The sequence below is a fragment of the Monomorium pharaonis genome, chromosome 1, assembly GCF_013373865.1.
Source record: "Monomorium pharaonis isolate MP-MQ-018 chromosome 1, ASM1337386v2, whole genome shotgun sequence".
Taxonomy (NCBI): domain Eukaryota; kingdom Metazoa; phylum Arthropoda; class Insecta; order Hymenoptera; family Formicidae; genus Monomorium; species Monomorium pharaonis.
The window spans coordinates 10,258,446-10,273,548 of NC_050467.1; the positions used below are offsets into that span (position 1 = coordinate 10,258,446).

The window sequence follows — 15,103 nt, forward strand, 5'->3', positions numbered from 1 at the left end:
CCCTAATACAAAATTAAAATTTGTGCGACTTTTCTATGTCTAGTTTCAATGATAAAAATATTTGAAAATTGCTATTTTAAGGTTTACTGCGTGCGTTTTGCTCGCATATGTATATATATGCGTGGGTGCGTGTATGTGTGTGTAAGCGCGCGCGTGTAAAGCCTGCTCTTGGTGTCACTCAGAATCAACGGCGTGGACGTGACAGAAATCTGCTCCCGTGTGTGTATGTGTATGTGTGTGTGTGTACGTGTGTGTGTATGTGTGTGTGGTAAAGGGGACTGCCCCGATTGCGCACATAAGCGATTGGACACAGACCCGATTGGACACGGATTCGAATGGACACAGACCTAATTGGACAGGGACTCGATTGGACACAGTCTCAATTTCACGCTGTCCCGATCCGACACGGGAGTATCCCATTTGGACAAGTAACGATTGGACACCGCATGTTTGAACGCGGCACGATTGGACACGGCACGATTGGACATCGCACGATTGGACACCGCACCATTGGACACTGCACGATTGGACACGAACATTGCACGATTGGACACGAACATTGCATGATTGGACACCGCACTATTGGACATAGCATTATTGGACACCGCACGATTGGACACACACACACACACACACATTCACATGTGTTTGCAGATTTCTAATACAGTTTACATGGGTTAGTGACTTGGACGGGGTGGGTGCGGGAGGGGGGCTGAAGGACTGTGTGTGTGTGGGTGCACAAAGCATTTTCTGCACCACATGGGTTTGCGACTATAAAATATGTATAAGAAAGAAGAATACTTATGATAAATATTTTGTACGTATTTTTATGTTTGAGTTTGTCAGATATAAGAAAATTATGATAAATATTTATGAAAATATTAATAATGTTTATGCTATTATAATCCAAAAATATAAAAAATATTTCGAGTTTACATACCATAAATATTTTTTAGTACATTTTAAAAATATATTTCATATATTGTTAATAATAATTTTTGTAATGTTTCTAAATGGTTTATGAAAAATGATTATATAATTTTTAAAAAATATTTAAAAAAAAGAAGTCCGTAAAATATTCATGAAAATTTATGCTAAATTTTCTGTGCAATCTAGATTGTTTTTGCATTATTCTGCGATGCGGATCGTGTGCAATCGGGTCCGTGTGCAAACGGGTCGGTGCGCAATTTGGTCGGTGTGCAATCGGGTCAGTGTTGTTTGCCGGGCCGCTTTTTCTCGCGCATGCCCGAGAATTCACAGTATAATTGTCTATTATTTCATTTGATTTTATACAATCTTGACTTTTTAAAAAAATTTTGTATAATGTTTAAATATATAATCAAAATAGAACGCCTAAAAAACCTATATAAATCAAATTTTTCTACTTTAATACTATAATAATGTTACATTTGATGCGCATGCGCGAGAAAAAGCGGCGAACAACACTGAATCGGGTCCGTGTGCAATCGGGTCGGTGTGCAATCGTGTCCGTGTGTAATCGGGTCCGTGTCCAATCGGGTCCGTGTCCAATCGGATCCGTGTACAAACGGGTCGGTGCGCAATCGGGTCCGTGTGCAAACGGGTCGGTGTGCAATCGGGTCGGTGTGCAATCAGGTCCGTGTGCAAATTGATCGGTGCGCAATCGGGTCCGTATGCAAACGGGTCGGTGCGCAATCGGGTCCGTGTGCAATCGGATCGGTGTCCAATCGAGTCCGTGTCCAAACGGGACTGTGTCCAATCGGGAAATACTACTGTGTCCAATCCCTTATGTGCGCAATCGGGCCTCATTTGTGATGAAAGGGGGTGTTAATTAATATTACAACGTTATTATTCGTTAATGAGTATTAGATCGTTTGGATTTTGTTTATCTCTGCTGTAACGCATTCACACACACACACACACACACAGAGTGTTACGAACATTTATACATGCAGATATATGTGTATATATGTATATAAGTATATAGACATATATCTGCATGTATAAATGTTCGTAACACTGTGTGTGTGTGTGTAATTTTTATCTCCAAAACTAAACATAGAAAGTTCGTACAAATTGTAATTTTTTATTAGAGCTGTAAGTACTATAATATATAAAAAATTACGCTGACCCACATTTCCAAGGCATTACGAGTGCGTTTCCCCCTGAGGCGCTTCCCTTCTCTTGACCGTGCGTCTTCGGGATTCGTGTCACGTTACGTTTTTCCATGCCTTATCTCTATCTCCCATAAAAACTTTTCTAACACTCGATCCGATCCTAATTGTGTAATACTGGACGTAACAACCGATATAATATATTTACCGCGATGGGAGAGGGAAGAAGTATAGGGCGACATTTTTGATATGTATACCCCTAATAAACATATCGGGGTTTTTTCAAAGTTATCCCCGAAATAGTTTACGTCTAATAAGCATGTTTTTGGTCAACAGTTCTTCCCAGAAGCCCCCTGTGACGTCATCCTTCCCTTCCCCATGACCCCCCACACCTACAAGTATCTTCCGCACACTCGCACCCCCCTCGCAATCCCCTCCCGGGTTAGAACCTCTCCTTGAATTTCTACTGATTATAAAAAGTCTGCTTGAAAAATAAGTTTGCTTGGAAGGTTATTGCGAAGAATAATACTATACGCCTCGATGGACGAATTGACTAGGACGCCCTCATGGATTAATAAAAGATCCGGGTTGAAACCCGACTGAGGTATTATATTTCGCAATAAATTTATTAACAGTTTTTCAGGGAAGAGAAAACTTTAAGATGCTCTTGAGTTCTTAAAGTTGCATCTTAAAGTTCTCTCTTCCCTAAAAAACTGTTATATTCGGTTTAGTAACTGTGTTGTAAGTCTGACCTGTCAGCGCGCAGTTTATATGAGCTGAAAATATTAAACTAATAGAAAAAGAAATTATATTTATTACCAAAATCCGATGCAGATCGTATAGGTGATTTACTTCATTAATATGTTTAAACATGTATCGGTCGTGGAAATTTACTAAAAAATTTTTAATTTGTCACAAATTTATCACTATTCCGACACCATATAATTGTCCTTCTAAATTGACATTTTTGTCTTCCTCTTCATTCTTTTTCTTTTTAAGATTTTTGTCCTCTTTTTTCTTCTTACCTGCTCAAGACCGCTTGAGCGCGCTTTGAGGCGTTCTCCAATACGGCCTTATAAACACCATAAAAAAATTTTTTCGTATCGGAATTACTTGCATATTATTTTTGATACCCTAAGGTATGTTTCTAGTCCAAAAAATTCAATTTTTGACAATTTTAAAGTGGCTTAATAACTCCTTAACTTTAATCACGTATCGTAATTTAAAAATAAAACAGAAAAAAAATCAGCATTCTTATATTACTGGTCAACAAAATTAACGCATACAAAAATTTATGTCAAAATTTTGCATAATTATAAATAAGAATAACACCGCGAAAAATCATCGCATTTTCTTTTCATTTGAGCTTGAACTCTCTACTATCAAATAAATTTTGGCGATTTCAATCATCTTTTTTTTTCACGAAATGGCACAACGATGAAGCTTGATCGTTTATCGCTGTGCGATTTTTTTGACTGAGTTATCGATGTTTGAATAAAAAGTGGTCACTTTGACTTTGAAAGTGGTCGTTTACAACTTGTGAAAGAATCAACATATAACATTCAACAAAGAAACAATAGAAAGCTGAAAGTTTGCACTTTCGAATATAATTATTGCTTTTCTCGTAGATCCACTTTTTATAACAACAAATCACGTTCAAAGATTATGTAAAAAATTGCACATTTTACGGTTTTTATTTAATTGAATATATTATCGTAAAGAAAAGTCCAATCACATTGCTAAAGCAAATTTTTATAGTATAATTACTCCCCAGTAAGAAACACTAACCTTCTTTGATCAATTACTGCTTGTAAACGTTCTCATGTTTATACACCTCTCAATAATGTTCTGTGGAATTTTGTGCCAAATTTGCCTAAGCATTTTTCTCAACTTATCAATTAACATTCGAAAGTGCAAACTTTCAGTTTTCCACTGTTTTTTGCGGAACATTGTATGTTGATCTATTCACAAGTAATAAGCGCTGAAAATTAAAATAACCATTTCTTAAAATCCTAATAACTCGATCAAAAAATCGCACAGCGATGAGCGACCACTCAAAATAAAGAGAAAAGATCCCGCTGTAAGATGCAAGTAACAGAAAATCTTCGCGATTCCACGGCAGGTGTAATGAAGCAAAGCTGCATAAAACTTTTTGCTTTATCATTGTGTCGTTTCATAAAAAAAAACAATTGAAATCGCCGAAATTCCTTTGAAAGTAGAAAGTTCAAGCTTTAAAATGCTTTTTAGAAAATAAAAATGCGATGATTTTTCTTTGTGTTACACTTATTTAAAATTGTGCAAAATTTTGACACAAATTTTTATATGCGCTAGCTTTGTTGACCAGTATATTAAAGAGAAGACAAACTTTTTAAAAGTTAGTAGTTAATACTAAAACAGTTCTAACTACGAGGCTCCGAGGGAGGTGCGGGTGTGCGGGGGGTACTGGTAGGCGCGGGAGTATGACGTCACGCGGGGAGGGGGATCTCGCGGTGCGGAAATTGCTGACGCAGTATTTTCGGGTCCGCGACCCGGAGCGGGAGAGGGGTGTGCGGGGGGTACCCGTAGGCGCGGGGGTATGACGTCACGCGGGGAAGGGGATCTCGCGGTGCGGAAATTGCTGACGCGGTATTTTCGGGTCCGCGGTCGCGGTGCGGAAATTGCTGACGCGGTATTTTCGGGTCCGCGACCCGGGAGCGGGAGAGGGGGAATCGGGGTCCGCGACCGCCGCCGCCGCCGCCGCCCACCGCCGCCGCCGCCGCTGTTGTAGCAGTCATCACCGCCGTGCTCGCTCTCTCCCTCTATTCCGAATCTGTCTCTCTCTCTCTCTCTCTCTCTCTCTCTCTCTCTCTCTCTCTCTCTCTCTCTCTCTCTCTCTCATCCGTACGCGATATTTCCAGCCATACAGTTTTATCATTCTCTCGCTCTTTCTCTTTCATTCGTTGCGTTCTTTCATATGCGGTTACATACATGCGTTCCCACCCATCTTATCTATGTACCTCCTACTCGGTTCTGCGCACGCCATTATACCGCAAAGGAATAGGGAAGAGAGAAAATGAGTTATAATAATTATTTATAAATTTTTTCATTTATTCCTTTTGTAACGCGTCGTATACAATATTGTCTGATGCATAAACCATCAGTTCGCAATCTACGAGCGAAGTTTTTACACATATTTCATTTAACAATTTGACTGCATCGCACTTGTTATGAATATTATTTCGCCGCAAACAGTTTACAAATTGATTATATCGTTCTTTTACTATATGCATATCATCCCATAACTTAAAATATGCATTATTGATAACATCTTCAAGATTTAGTAAAAATTGCACAGTCGATGGTTTCATTCACATAATTTTGTTATTTAAAGTAAATTTTATGATACTCTCGTTACGTATTTTAACGACTTTGATGAAAAGATCATTAATCCACAACGATGTAGCGGTTGTCGACTGCAGGAGTTGCTCGATATCTGTCCGTTTCTCAATAATTATTACCCAGGTATCACGTGACAGCGGTATCTCATTGCCCTTGTTGTCACCAAGAATCATCTCTACAAAAGGCTCAAGTCCCACACTGATTCCTATATCCAAATATTTGTAGAATGTAGCCGTCAAAGCAAATCTCCTCACCAGAATGCGTGGAGTATGACGCGGCTGCGACATTGTTCTGTAAAGAAAAAATGTTGCAAGATGTAAAAAATAAAATCCAATTAAATATGTAACAAAATTTGATTTAATTAAATTAAGAAATACTTACGGTTTATCGCACGTTTCATTCTGCTGAATCGGAACGTAATAGTTCATTTTCAGGGGAAACTCCGACTTCTTTTGATTAACTAATGCAAGATTGGAACTTTACCGTCCGTATTCCACTGATTAACTGATGTGATACCGTTGTCAGAACTCTTCTTATATTGCACACCCTTCACACATCTCAGTAGAGGGGACAATCACATATTTTTTCACACATCTCAGTAGAGGGGACAATCACCATTTCAAACTTTACACATTCAAATAATGTGAATCTTTGAGAGGTCAAGCGCCGATGTACGGCTGCTGCGGCAAAATATGTTTTAGGCACATACATTTGATACTTACTGATGAGATCATACGAAAATCACACATTCAAATAATGTGAATCTTTGAGAGGTCAAGCGCCGATATACAGCTGCTGTGACAAAATATGTTTTAGACATGTACATTTGATACTTACTAATGAGATCATACGAAAATCATACATTCAAATAATGTGAATCTTTGAGAGATCAAGCGCCGATGTACGGCTGCTGTAATAAAATATGTTTTAGGCATGTACATTTGATATTTACTGATGAGATCATACGAAAATCGCACATTCAAATAATGCAAATCTTGCAGAGGTCAAGCGCCGATGTACGGCTGCTGTAACAAAAATATGTTTTAGGCACGTACATAAATCATTTGATACTTTCTTGATGAGATCATTCAGAATCGCACATTCAAATAATGCAAATCTTGCAGAGGTCAAGCACCGATGTTAAGACAAAGAAAATGAAGAGTTATAAAAAATATATAAGCGGTCGGGAAGCGCATAATATCGCATTTGATGCGAAGTTTAAGATCCGAGTGCAAGTTGAAACCGTCATCAATCCGGAGTAATAATTCAGTGCAATTTGTGTTCAGTGTGCGCACAGTAGAGACTTCTTAGTATAAAAACTACATTATTACAACATGAATGACGATATTGTAGAAGATGCCATTTATGTTCTTAACAATAATGATGATTCCGAAAAACGAAAGGATGTGCAGAGAATATCGCCAGTGCAATTTCTACGTGATCGAGAACTCGGTATACGCGGAACGCATGAACGCACCGTAATACAGGAAGTTTACATACACGACCAATTTGTTCATAACTGGCCTCATCATATGAAGCACAAATTATATAGAGAGATACTCAATTCGGTTGACACCGATGATAATGAATATGATATAGCAAAACAAATCGTAGAAAAGACTCAGGAATGCTGTTACCATCTCATTGAGATACCAGCAGGTGTTGAAAGGTATATCGAAGTGATAGCAATAACGTCCTACTTTGCTTATGATACTGAGAATCCCTATGTAGAGAAAATGCTGCGTACTTACCACGAATTTTCAAATCTTTTGAACAATGATGAGGATGAATACGTTCTGTCTGAGCATGAGAAGGAGATATGTTTTTATATTCGGTGTGAAAGACAAAGCAAGCTAATGCAGTTTGAAATTCAAGACAAATTTCGATTCTGCATTAGGTGCTACGAAACTACATGCGAGTGTCCTGTTGAAGATTGTATGGTGTTGTTTTAAAACAGTGATAAAAAGACAACAGTGATAAAAATGGAGAATAATTTCGAGCAAGTGGAACGCGAGCTGTTGGAGCAAGCAAATGGAGTCACTACTTTGGGCGAGTGTTTTATGTGGTTGCAGCGATGCGACGAGATTATACAACAGCTTGAGGAACATAGCCGCATAAAGCGTCCTCGGCTTGCCGTCGGACAAAGACAATCGTTGGTGGCGAGGATCGCGCGACTCGAAGGTAAAAAGACACAATTACAAAGACGTTTCGTGCATGTAGGTGGTAATTACGCGAGCACTAGTAATAACGCGAACAAACTCATGTGGCGAGAGATAGATACAGCGTTCGAGAATCGCATTCAGACAGGTGCAGTGATAAATACAAACTATATTGAACCGCGAACGTTTTTAGAAGACGCAGGCGGTATAGTGCTCGAGCGAGTGCGGGACGCTCTAGAGGAACACAACAGTGTAAAAGTGAATACAGCATTCAACGGCGTGTTTGTAACGGGTGATAAACGTGCCAACAAAAGTATAAACACTAAAAATTGTGAACTATTCCAAACGTCGGACTTGGACGAGTGGTACGAGCGATGCGTTATCGAACCCACATTAGCATCACTCGAAGAGTTTCAAGAACGAGATAGCGGGTGGGCGCTATCGCAAATTCTCAATTTGATTCTAAATATAAATAAGTACAATCCTCTACACGCGGGGTGTTACGTGACATTACCGCGAAAAATAATGATGAAGCGTGCAGTAGTGAACGTTAATTCAAACGACAATGCATGCTTCGCGTGGTCAGTGGTTGCCACTCTACATCCTGCTGAAAGAAACACAGGATTGGAATCGTCATATCCGCATTATGCAACAGTCCTAAAGTTTGATGATATTGCGTTTCCCGTTACAGTAAAGGATATTGGAAAATTTGAAAGTTTTAACAATATATCGATCAATGTCTACGGGATGAAAAAGGAAACGGCAATGCTAAAGATTCTTCCGCTGCGGCTCTCCAATGACAAGAAAGAGAAGCATGTCAATTTATTATATGTACAAAATCTGCACGAAAACAGCGTGGGTCACTTTGTGTGGATAAAAAATCTGTCCCGCCTCATCAGCTCCCAACTGAGCAAACATGATGGAAAAAGATACATTTGCGATCGGTATGTATAATATATTAAAATAAATTTTATGATCTAGCAAAAAAAAAGTAATTAAAATTTTTTAAAATTATTTTTACAGGTGCTTGCACTATTTTTCATCATGCGAGAGGTTGCAATCACACACTGTAGACTGTCAGAGAATGAACGACTGCGCTATCACATTGCCTGCCGAAGACGACAAGTGGTTGAATTTCCGGAATATAAACCACAAGGAACGAGTGCCCTTTATCGTCTACGCGGACCTCGAGTGTGTGCTGCAGAAGACGCAACATGATACAGAGCAAGCGTCGTATCATGTTGTGTCACATATCAACAACATGAGGTATTCAGCATCGGGTATTACGTGCGATGCTCATACGACGACACGTTATCCACGTACCGGTTTCGTCGCGATAAAGATTGCGTCGCGTGGTTCACTAAACAACTTGAAGAATTAGCGTATAATGTTAAGACTCGTTTATCAACTAATATCCCCATGGAAACGTTATCGGTGGAACAATTGGAGGCATACCATAGCGCGACGCGGTGTCATATCTGCGATAAGCCATTCGCGTCGGATGATACGCGGGTGCGCGATCATTGTCATTTGACTGGTCGTTACCGCGGTCCTGCACATTCTCTCTGTAATTTAAATTATCGAAATGCATCATACATGCCTATTATTTTTCATAACTTATCTGGATACGATTCGCATTTCATTATTAAGGAAATAGCCACAGCGTTCAAAGGGAAGACCGACGTACTTCCCATCACGAAAGAAAAGTACATTTCTTTTACAAAACATGTCGTAGACACAGTCGATAAATTAGATCCACACAATTACATAAAACTACGGTTCATAGATTCATATAAATTTTTAAATACTAGTCTCGAAAAATTGGCATCATTTCTAGGCAAAAAAAAATTAAAAATTGTACGTTCCGAATTTTTACACTTATCTAACGAGGATTTTGATTTATTGACACGAAAAGGTGTATTTCCGTATGAGTACGTTGACTGCGTGAACAAGCTGCAGGACACGTGTTTACCGCCGCGCGAATCATTTTTCAGTTCCCTGACCTCTGATACTGTATCCGAGAGCGATTACATGCACGCTGAGAATGTCTGGAAGCGATTCTCCGTTCAAACGTTGGGTGAATACAGCGATCTATATTTGAAAACGGATGTGTTATTGTTAGCTGACATTTTTGAAAATTTTCGCGATAAATGCTTAGAAAGTTACGGTCTCGATCCAGCACATTATTACACTCTCCCCGGATACACGTGGGACGCTATGTTAAAATATACAAAAATTACTTTCGAACTGCTTACTGACATTGACATGGTAATGTTCATCGAACGCGGTATACGCGGCGGTCTCAGTCAATGTTCAGGCAGATATGCACAGGCTAACAACAAATACATGCAGACGTACGACCCATTAAAACCATCCTCATATCTTATGTATTTTGACGTTAATAATTTGTATGGTTGAGCGATGTGTCAACCGCTGCCATATGGGGAATTTCAATGGATCGAAGTCTCGAATTTTGACATAAATGCGATCGCTGCTGATTCACCAACGGGATACATTCTCGAAGTTGATCTCGAGTATCCCCGAGACCTTCACGACGAGCACGCTGACCTACCTTTTTGCCCAACACGCGATAAACCGCCAGGCAAGCGTGAATGTAAACTTCTCGCTACGCTGTATGATAAGGAACGTTACGTCATACATTACCGCAACCTGCAGCAGTGCATGCGTCACGGTCTTCGTATAGCAAAGATACACCGTATATTACAATTCGCACAATCTCCATGGCTCTGTAAATACATAGAGTTAAATACACGATTCCGGACACTCGCCAAAAATGATTTCGAAAAAAACTTGTATAAATTAATGAATAATGCGGTGTTTGGTAAAACTATGGAGAATGTGCGCAATCATGTTGACGTTAAGTTGTTGACAAAATGGGTGGGGCGGTATGGTGCGGAGACAATGATCGCGAAACCAAATTTTCATAGTCGAAGTGTTTTTGCAGAAAATTTAATCGCCGTTGAACTTAGAAAACTCGAGATGAAATTATATAAGCCGATTTACGTAGGCATGTGTATCCTAGATATTTCTAAGACGTGTCTATATGAATTTCACCACGAGTATATGCTACCTCTGTATCGTGACAAATGTAGAGTCATGTATACCGACACCGACAGTCTCATATACCTCGACGAGTGCGAGGATATTTACGAGACGATGAAACGTGATATTGCTAGGTTCGACACGAGCGATTATCCGGTCGACAACGCGTACGGTATGCCTCTCGAGAATAAAAAAGTTCCGGACTTGATGAAAGATGAGAATAATGGCGTGATAATGACTGAGTTCGTTGGACTTAGAGCAAAGATGTATGCGTTAAAGGTAGATGGAAAGAAGGACACTAAAAAGGCAAAAGGTGTCAAGAATAATGTAGTAACGCGAACCATAACATTTGATGATTATACCCAGTATTTGAGAGATGAGATCGAGATGACGCGTAGCCAATCATGTATAAGATCCAAGCTACATAAAGTATATACGGTGTCCGAAACGAAAATCGCTCTAAGTCCATATGATGACAAGAGATACCTTATACCCGATTCAGTTGAAACGTTACCGTGGGGACATTATCGAATACCACTATAATATCTTTAACATTATATAGCTTTTAAATTACATGCACATTTTACATTAAAAATAATTATATATATTTTTATGTTAAAAACATGTATTAATAAAAATGTATTAAGGAAGGATGATAAAAAAAACTCACATAATATAAAATTAATATAATAATGTATTTGGTTAAATTGTACTTTTATGTGAATATAATAAAAACAATTTTTATTGGATTAAATAACAGTGTCTGTATGTATCCATGAATTATGCGATCCATCAAATCCCAGCCACTTGACATAAATCTCATCTCCTTTTCTGCGCAATATTTTTTCAACGAGATACACGTCAGGATTTGCAACACGCTGCAGCTCATATTCGTAAAATCCTCCAGCGATAGGTTTTCCACAGGAATCTTCCAGTACATATGTCACAGGATTGGTACGCTGTACTTTAATAATTTTAAATATCTCCGTAGTCCAATTTGGTGTATAACCCTTTTCAAAAACAGTTTTGAATTTGCTGACACGCACCGAGTCACCGACTTTAAATCGCGCGGGTGCCGCAATTTTTATGTGACTATACACCGTGGTTAAGAGTTTTTTAGCGATTGCAAGCGTAACATCGATGGGTCGCATGCCGGTAGTTCGATGCTTTCGTGCATTGTACTTTGACATGAGATGCGGCAGTAAATCAATCCATCTATAATTTCCATTGAGTGTAAATTGTTTCCACATGACGTTTTTTAATGTTCGGTTAAAGCGTTCGACAACTGATGCTTTCATTATAGAGTATGTAGAATAATGATTGATATTATGTTTTTTTAATAGTTTCTGCACGTTGGTGTTATAAAATTCCTTTCCTTTGTCTGTTTGCAAATTTTTCGGACATCTTCCATCTTTCTAAATTATCTTTGCAATCGCAATAGCAACTTCGCTACCACTCTTGGCCTTCAGCGGCACAGCCCATGCATGCTTGCTCAGCACATCGATAACGGTGAGTATGTAGTGATAACCTCGGTTAAATCATGTGTAAGGACGCATCTCAACCACATCCGCCTGCCACAGGTCATTGTATCCATGAACTATGACGCGTCTTCGAGGAAAATTTCTTCTCGCCGGAGCATGCAACTCCTCAACCAGCAATTGTTTCTCAGACATGTTCAGAGTATGACATGTAAATGGTGCATATATTCAACGTACTAACTTTTTTACTCTGCACGATGAGTTACTGCGTCGAGCTGTCTTTGAATCTCGTTTAGCATATGAGCTGTAATTTCAACCTTACTTTGAAGTGTTTCAATCTTCCTCTCGATTTCATCCTGTCGATCCTTTAAAATTTTCACAGTTTGTTGCACGTATCGTTTATTGGCTGCATCACTATCATCTACAGGTAACGCTAAACGTCAAATCTTGCGCGACTTTGCATCAAAATCGGTGACAACCATGCAAAGAGCGTTATCGCGCACGTAATTTTTAACTAATCCGCTCCATTGATAATATGGTTCCGCACCACCTCTTCCGAGTGATGTTCCAAACTTGTTGATTGACATTTCGATGTTGACTAAATGATTTGTTTCACACAGTTTTAATTTATAATAAAACCAGCCTCGCGAAGTTCCTCGATAATTGATAGAATCTCGTTGCCGTGAGCATTGTGCCCTGCCTGGTGTGAGGCCTCGAGCAATCGAAGGCGATCCACAAGCTCGTTGGGATCATCCCAATGAACATAATCGATCTTGTTATTATTTAATGTAATAGCGCTTAATAAACCTTGTCCAACTTTTGCGTCTGTTACTAAGGGTGCAATTATATTTTTATATTTAGACCCTTTGTTGCCCATTACTTGATTATGTGCAATATGTCCGCGTCTATATGCATTTGTCACCAATAGAATGTTTTTATAATTTTGCAGGTCATTATTCGTGTACATGTTGGGCATTTTCATGAAAATTAATTCGTACAGACCAGGCGTTCCCGTGTATATTTTACATCTATAACTATGTTATCATTCTTATGTATGTCGATGCGTTTATCGCCGAGCATCGTTCCAAAGTCGGTGAAATAAACTCCGTAAACAGTATCTATGATGACTGGTTTTTTACCACTCAGAACAGCCCCCATACATTTTTGACCTAATGGACTATAGTGCATGTGCAACTTTTCACGTCCCTCTCGCGTTTCCAACTGTTGTCGAATAGACGTCACAAGCGGTTCATTGGCTGCTATTTCAAAAACGTCTTCGACGGAAGGTACATGACTGTACGATAAATCACTATCATGTAGTATTTGCGATGTTTCATTCAAATTAGTTGGTACAGTTTTTGATCGTCTCATTTTTTTAACAGGAGTAGAGGTCATTATAGAATTGTTAAACGAAGCGTTTGATTGCTTTCGTTTGGGTTTTGGTTCTGCGTATTCGTCTTCCCCCGAGAAGAACGATTCATTCTTAATCGGATCTGATACATCACCAACGGTGTTTTCAACAATCTGTTTTAATGGTTCGACAATGGGCTTAAAGTGTCTCTCCAACGCCATTTCTTCTTGCACTTTACCCGCTTTCAAAGCGCGATATTTTTTACAAATTGAATCACTTGTTTTCGCAATCTCTTTCACAATCTTCTCACGATCCATATTGTTATCTGTGTTATCCATGTTGAGAAACGCTACTTGGTCAACGTATCAAAAACAACTAACTGCTTTATGGTATTGCGAAGTCATTAAATCTTTTTCGATATCGTCCATCGGCGAGTGCGCTATCCTTATCTATCATTAAAAATCCATACTTTTGTTGCCAACAAGTATGACATAAATTGCTAAAATCCTCATAAGACATGTCGGTATTTACATGATCGTTGTACGCATGTTTTAGATTGGTACCATCCTGCTTGAATAAAATTAGCAAATTCGCATTGTCGCGTATAAGATGTTTCGGTATCTTTGCATACGTCTGACAGAGATAGAAGCAGTCGACATCCACGTGTCGCCCCATTGCAAAGTAGTCTCTTATCGTATCTTGCTTATCACACGCCACGTCATCAAAAATAAAAATGGAATTCGGAAGCGCTTCACTCGGCTGAATGACATCACAGTTATTGGAGAATGCAAAATAACTAACTTCTTCAATCGATGTCAATAAATTTTCCAAATATTGATATTTTGGTTGTTGCAATGATTTCGAGTACACATACACGTTCTCAAAACGTACTCCATGCGGACTTTCCAACAAGCTTATTAATACGTTTGTCTTGCCACAATTTGACGGACCGCAAATTATACCACGTATAGAACTCGGCAACATGTTTCCATGCCTCCGTATTTTTCTTTCAGACATTATTCTGTCATCGAAATTTGTTACTTTAATCGCTGGTAAATGTTGTACGAACCGCATATTTTCTCCCTCTATGCTCTGATAAAAACTGACAAAAATTAATAAGACCGATCTATTTATAGAGACGCACCGAGCAAAATTGTTCAGTATGTAAAATGTTTCTCATATTGTCACATCTCTCCGATATACTCGATTTGAGTGCCGAGCAGTTAGAATTTGTGTCGAAACCTATTCTGCTACGCGTGTGTAGCAATTATATCGAACACGTGTGGGACAGGCTTCCGGAACATATAAAGACTGATACGGAGATTCGAAGCCATCGTCGTTGCTACGAACATTACAATCAATCGTTGCACCAAACGCACATCGACGGCCCCGCACCGTTGATAAAGAATTGTCGCGAATGCCAGCGGTAGGTCGCGGCTTGTTAAATCGTGTGATAAATGCGCTTCCTTTCGAACTGCACATACCAGGATATCAATTTTGTGGTCCAGTTACTAGGCTGAAAAAGCGATTGGCCATAGGTGATCGGGGTATTAATCCGTTGGACGCGGCGTGTCGCGAACA

General features: G+C 39.2%; 2 protein-coding genes across 4 annotated transcripts in view; one reads left to right on the forward strand and one right to left on the reverse strand.

Moving 5' to 3' along the window:
- LOC105835075 (voltage-dependent calcium channel gamma-2 subunit) overlaps nt 1-15,103 on the reverse strand; it is a 281,672-nt gene that overhangs the window by 122,010 nt on the left and 144,559 nt on the right. The gene's annotated exons all lie outside the window — the stretch shown is intronic.
- Nucleotides 6,800-8,599, forward strand: LOC118644523. Its single transcript, XM_036283177.1, has one exon. The coding sequence runs from the start codon at nt 7,454-7,456 to the stop codon at nt 8,582-8,584; it is 1,131 nt and encodes a 376-aa protein (XP_036139070.1). The 5' UTR covers nt 6,800-7,453; the 3' UTR covers nt 8,585-8,599.

Coding starts and splice junctions, on each gene's coding strand:
- LOC118644523 (XM_036283177.1), top strand. CDS start 7,454: ATGGAGAATAATTTCGAGCAAGTGGAACGCGAGCTGTTGGAGCAAGCA.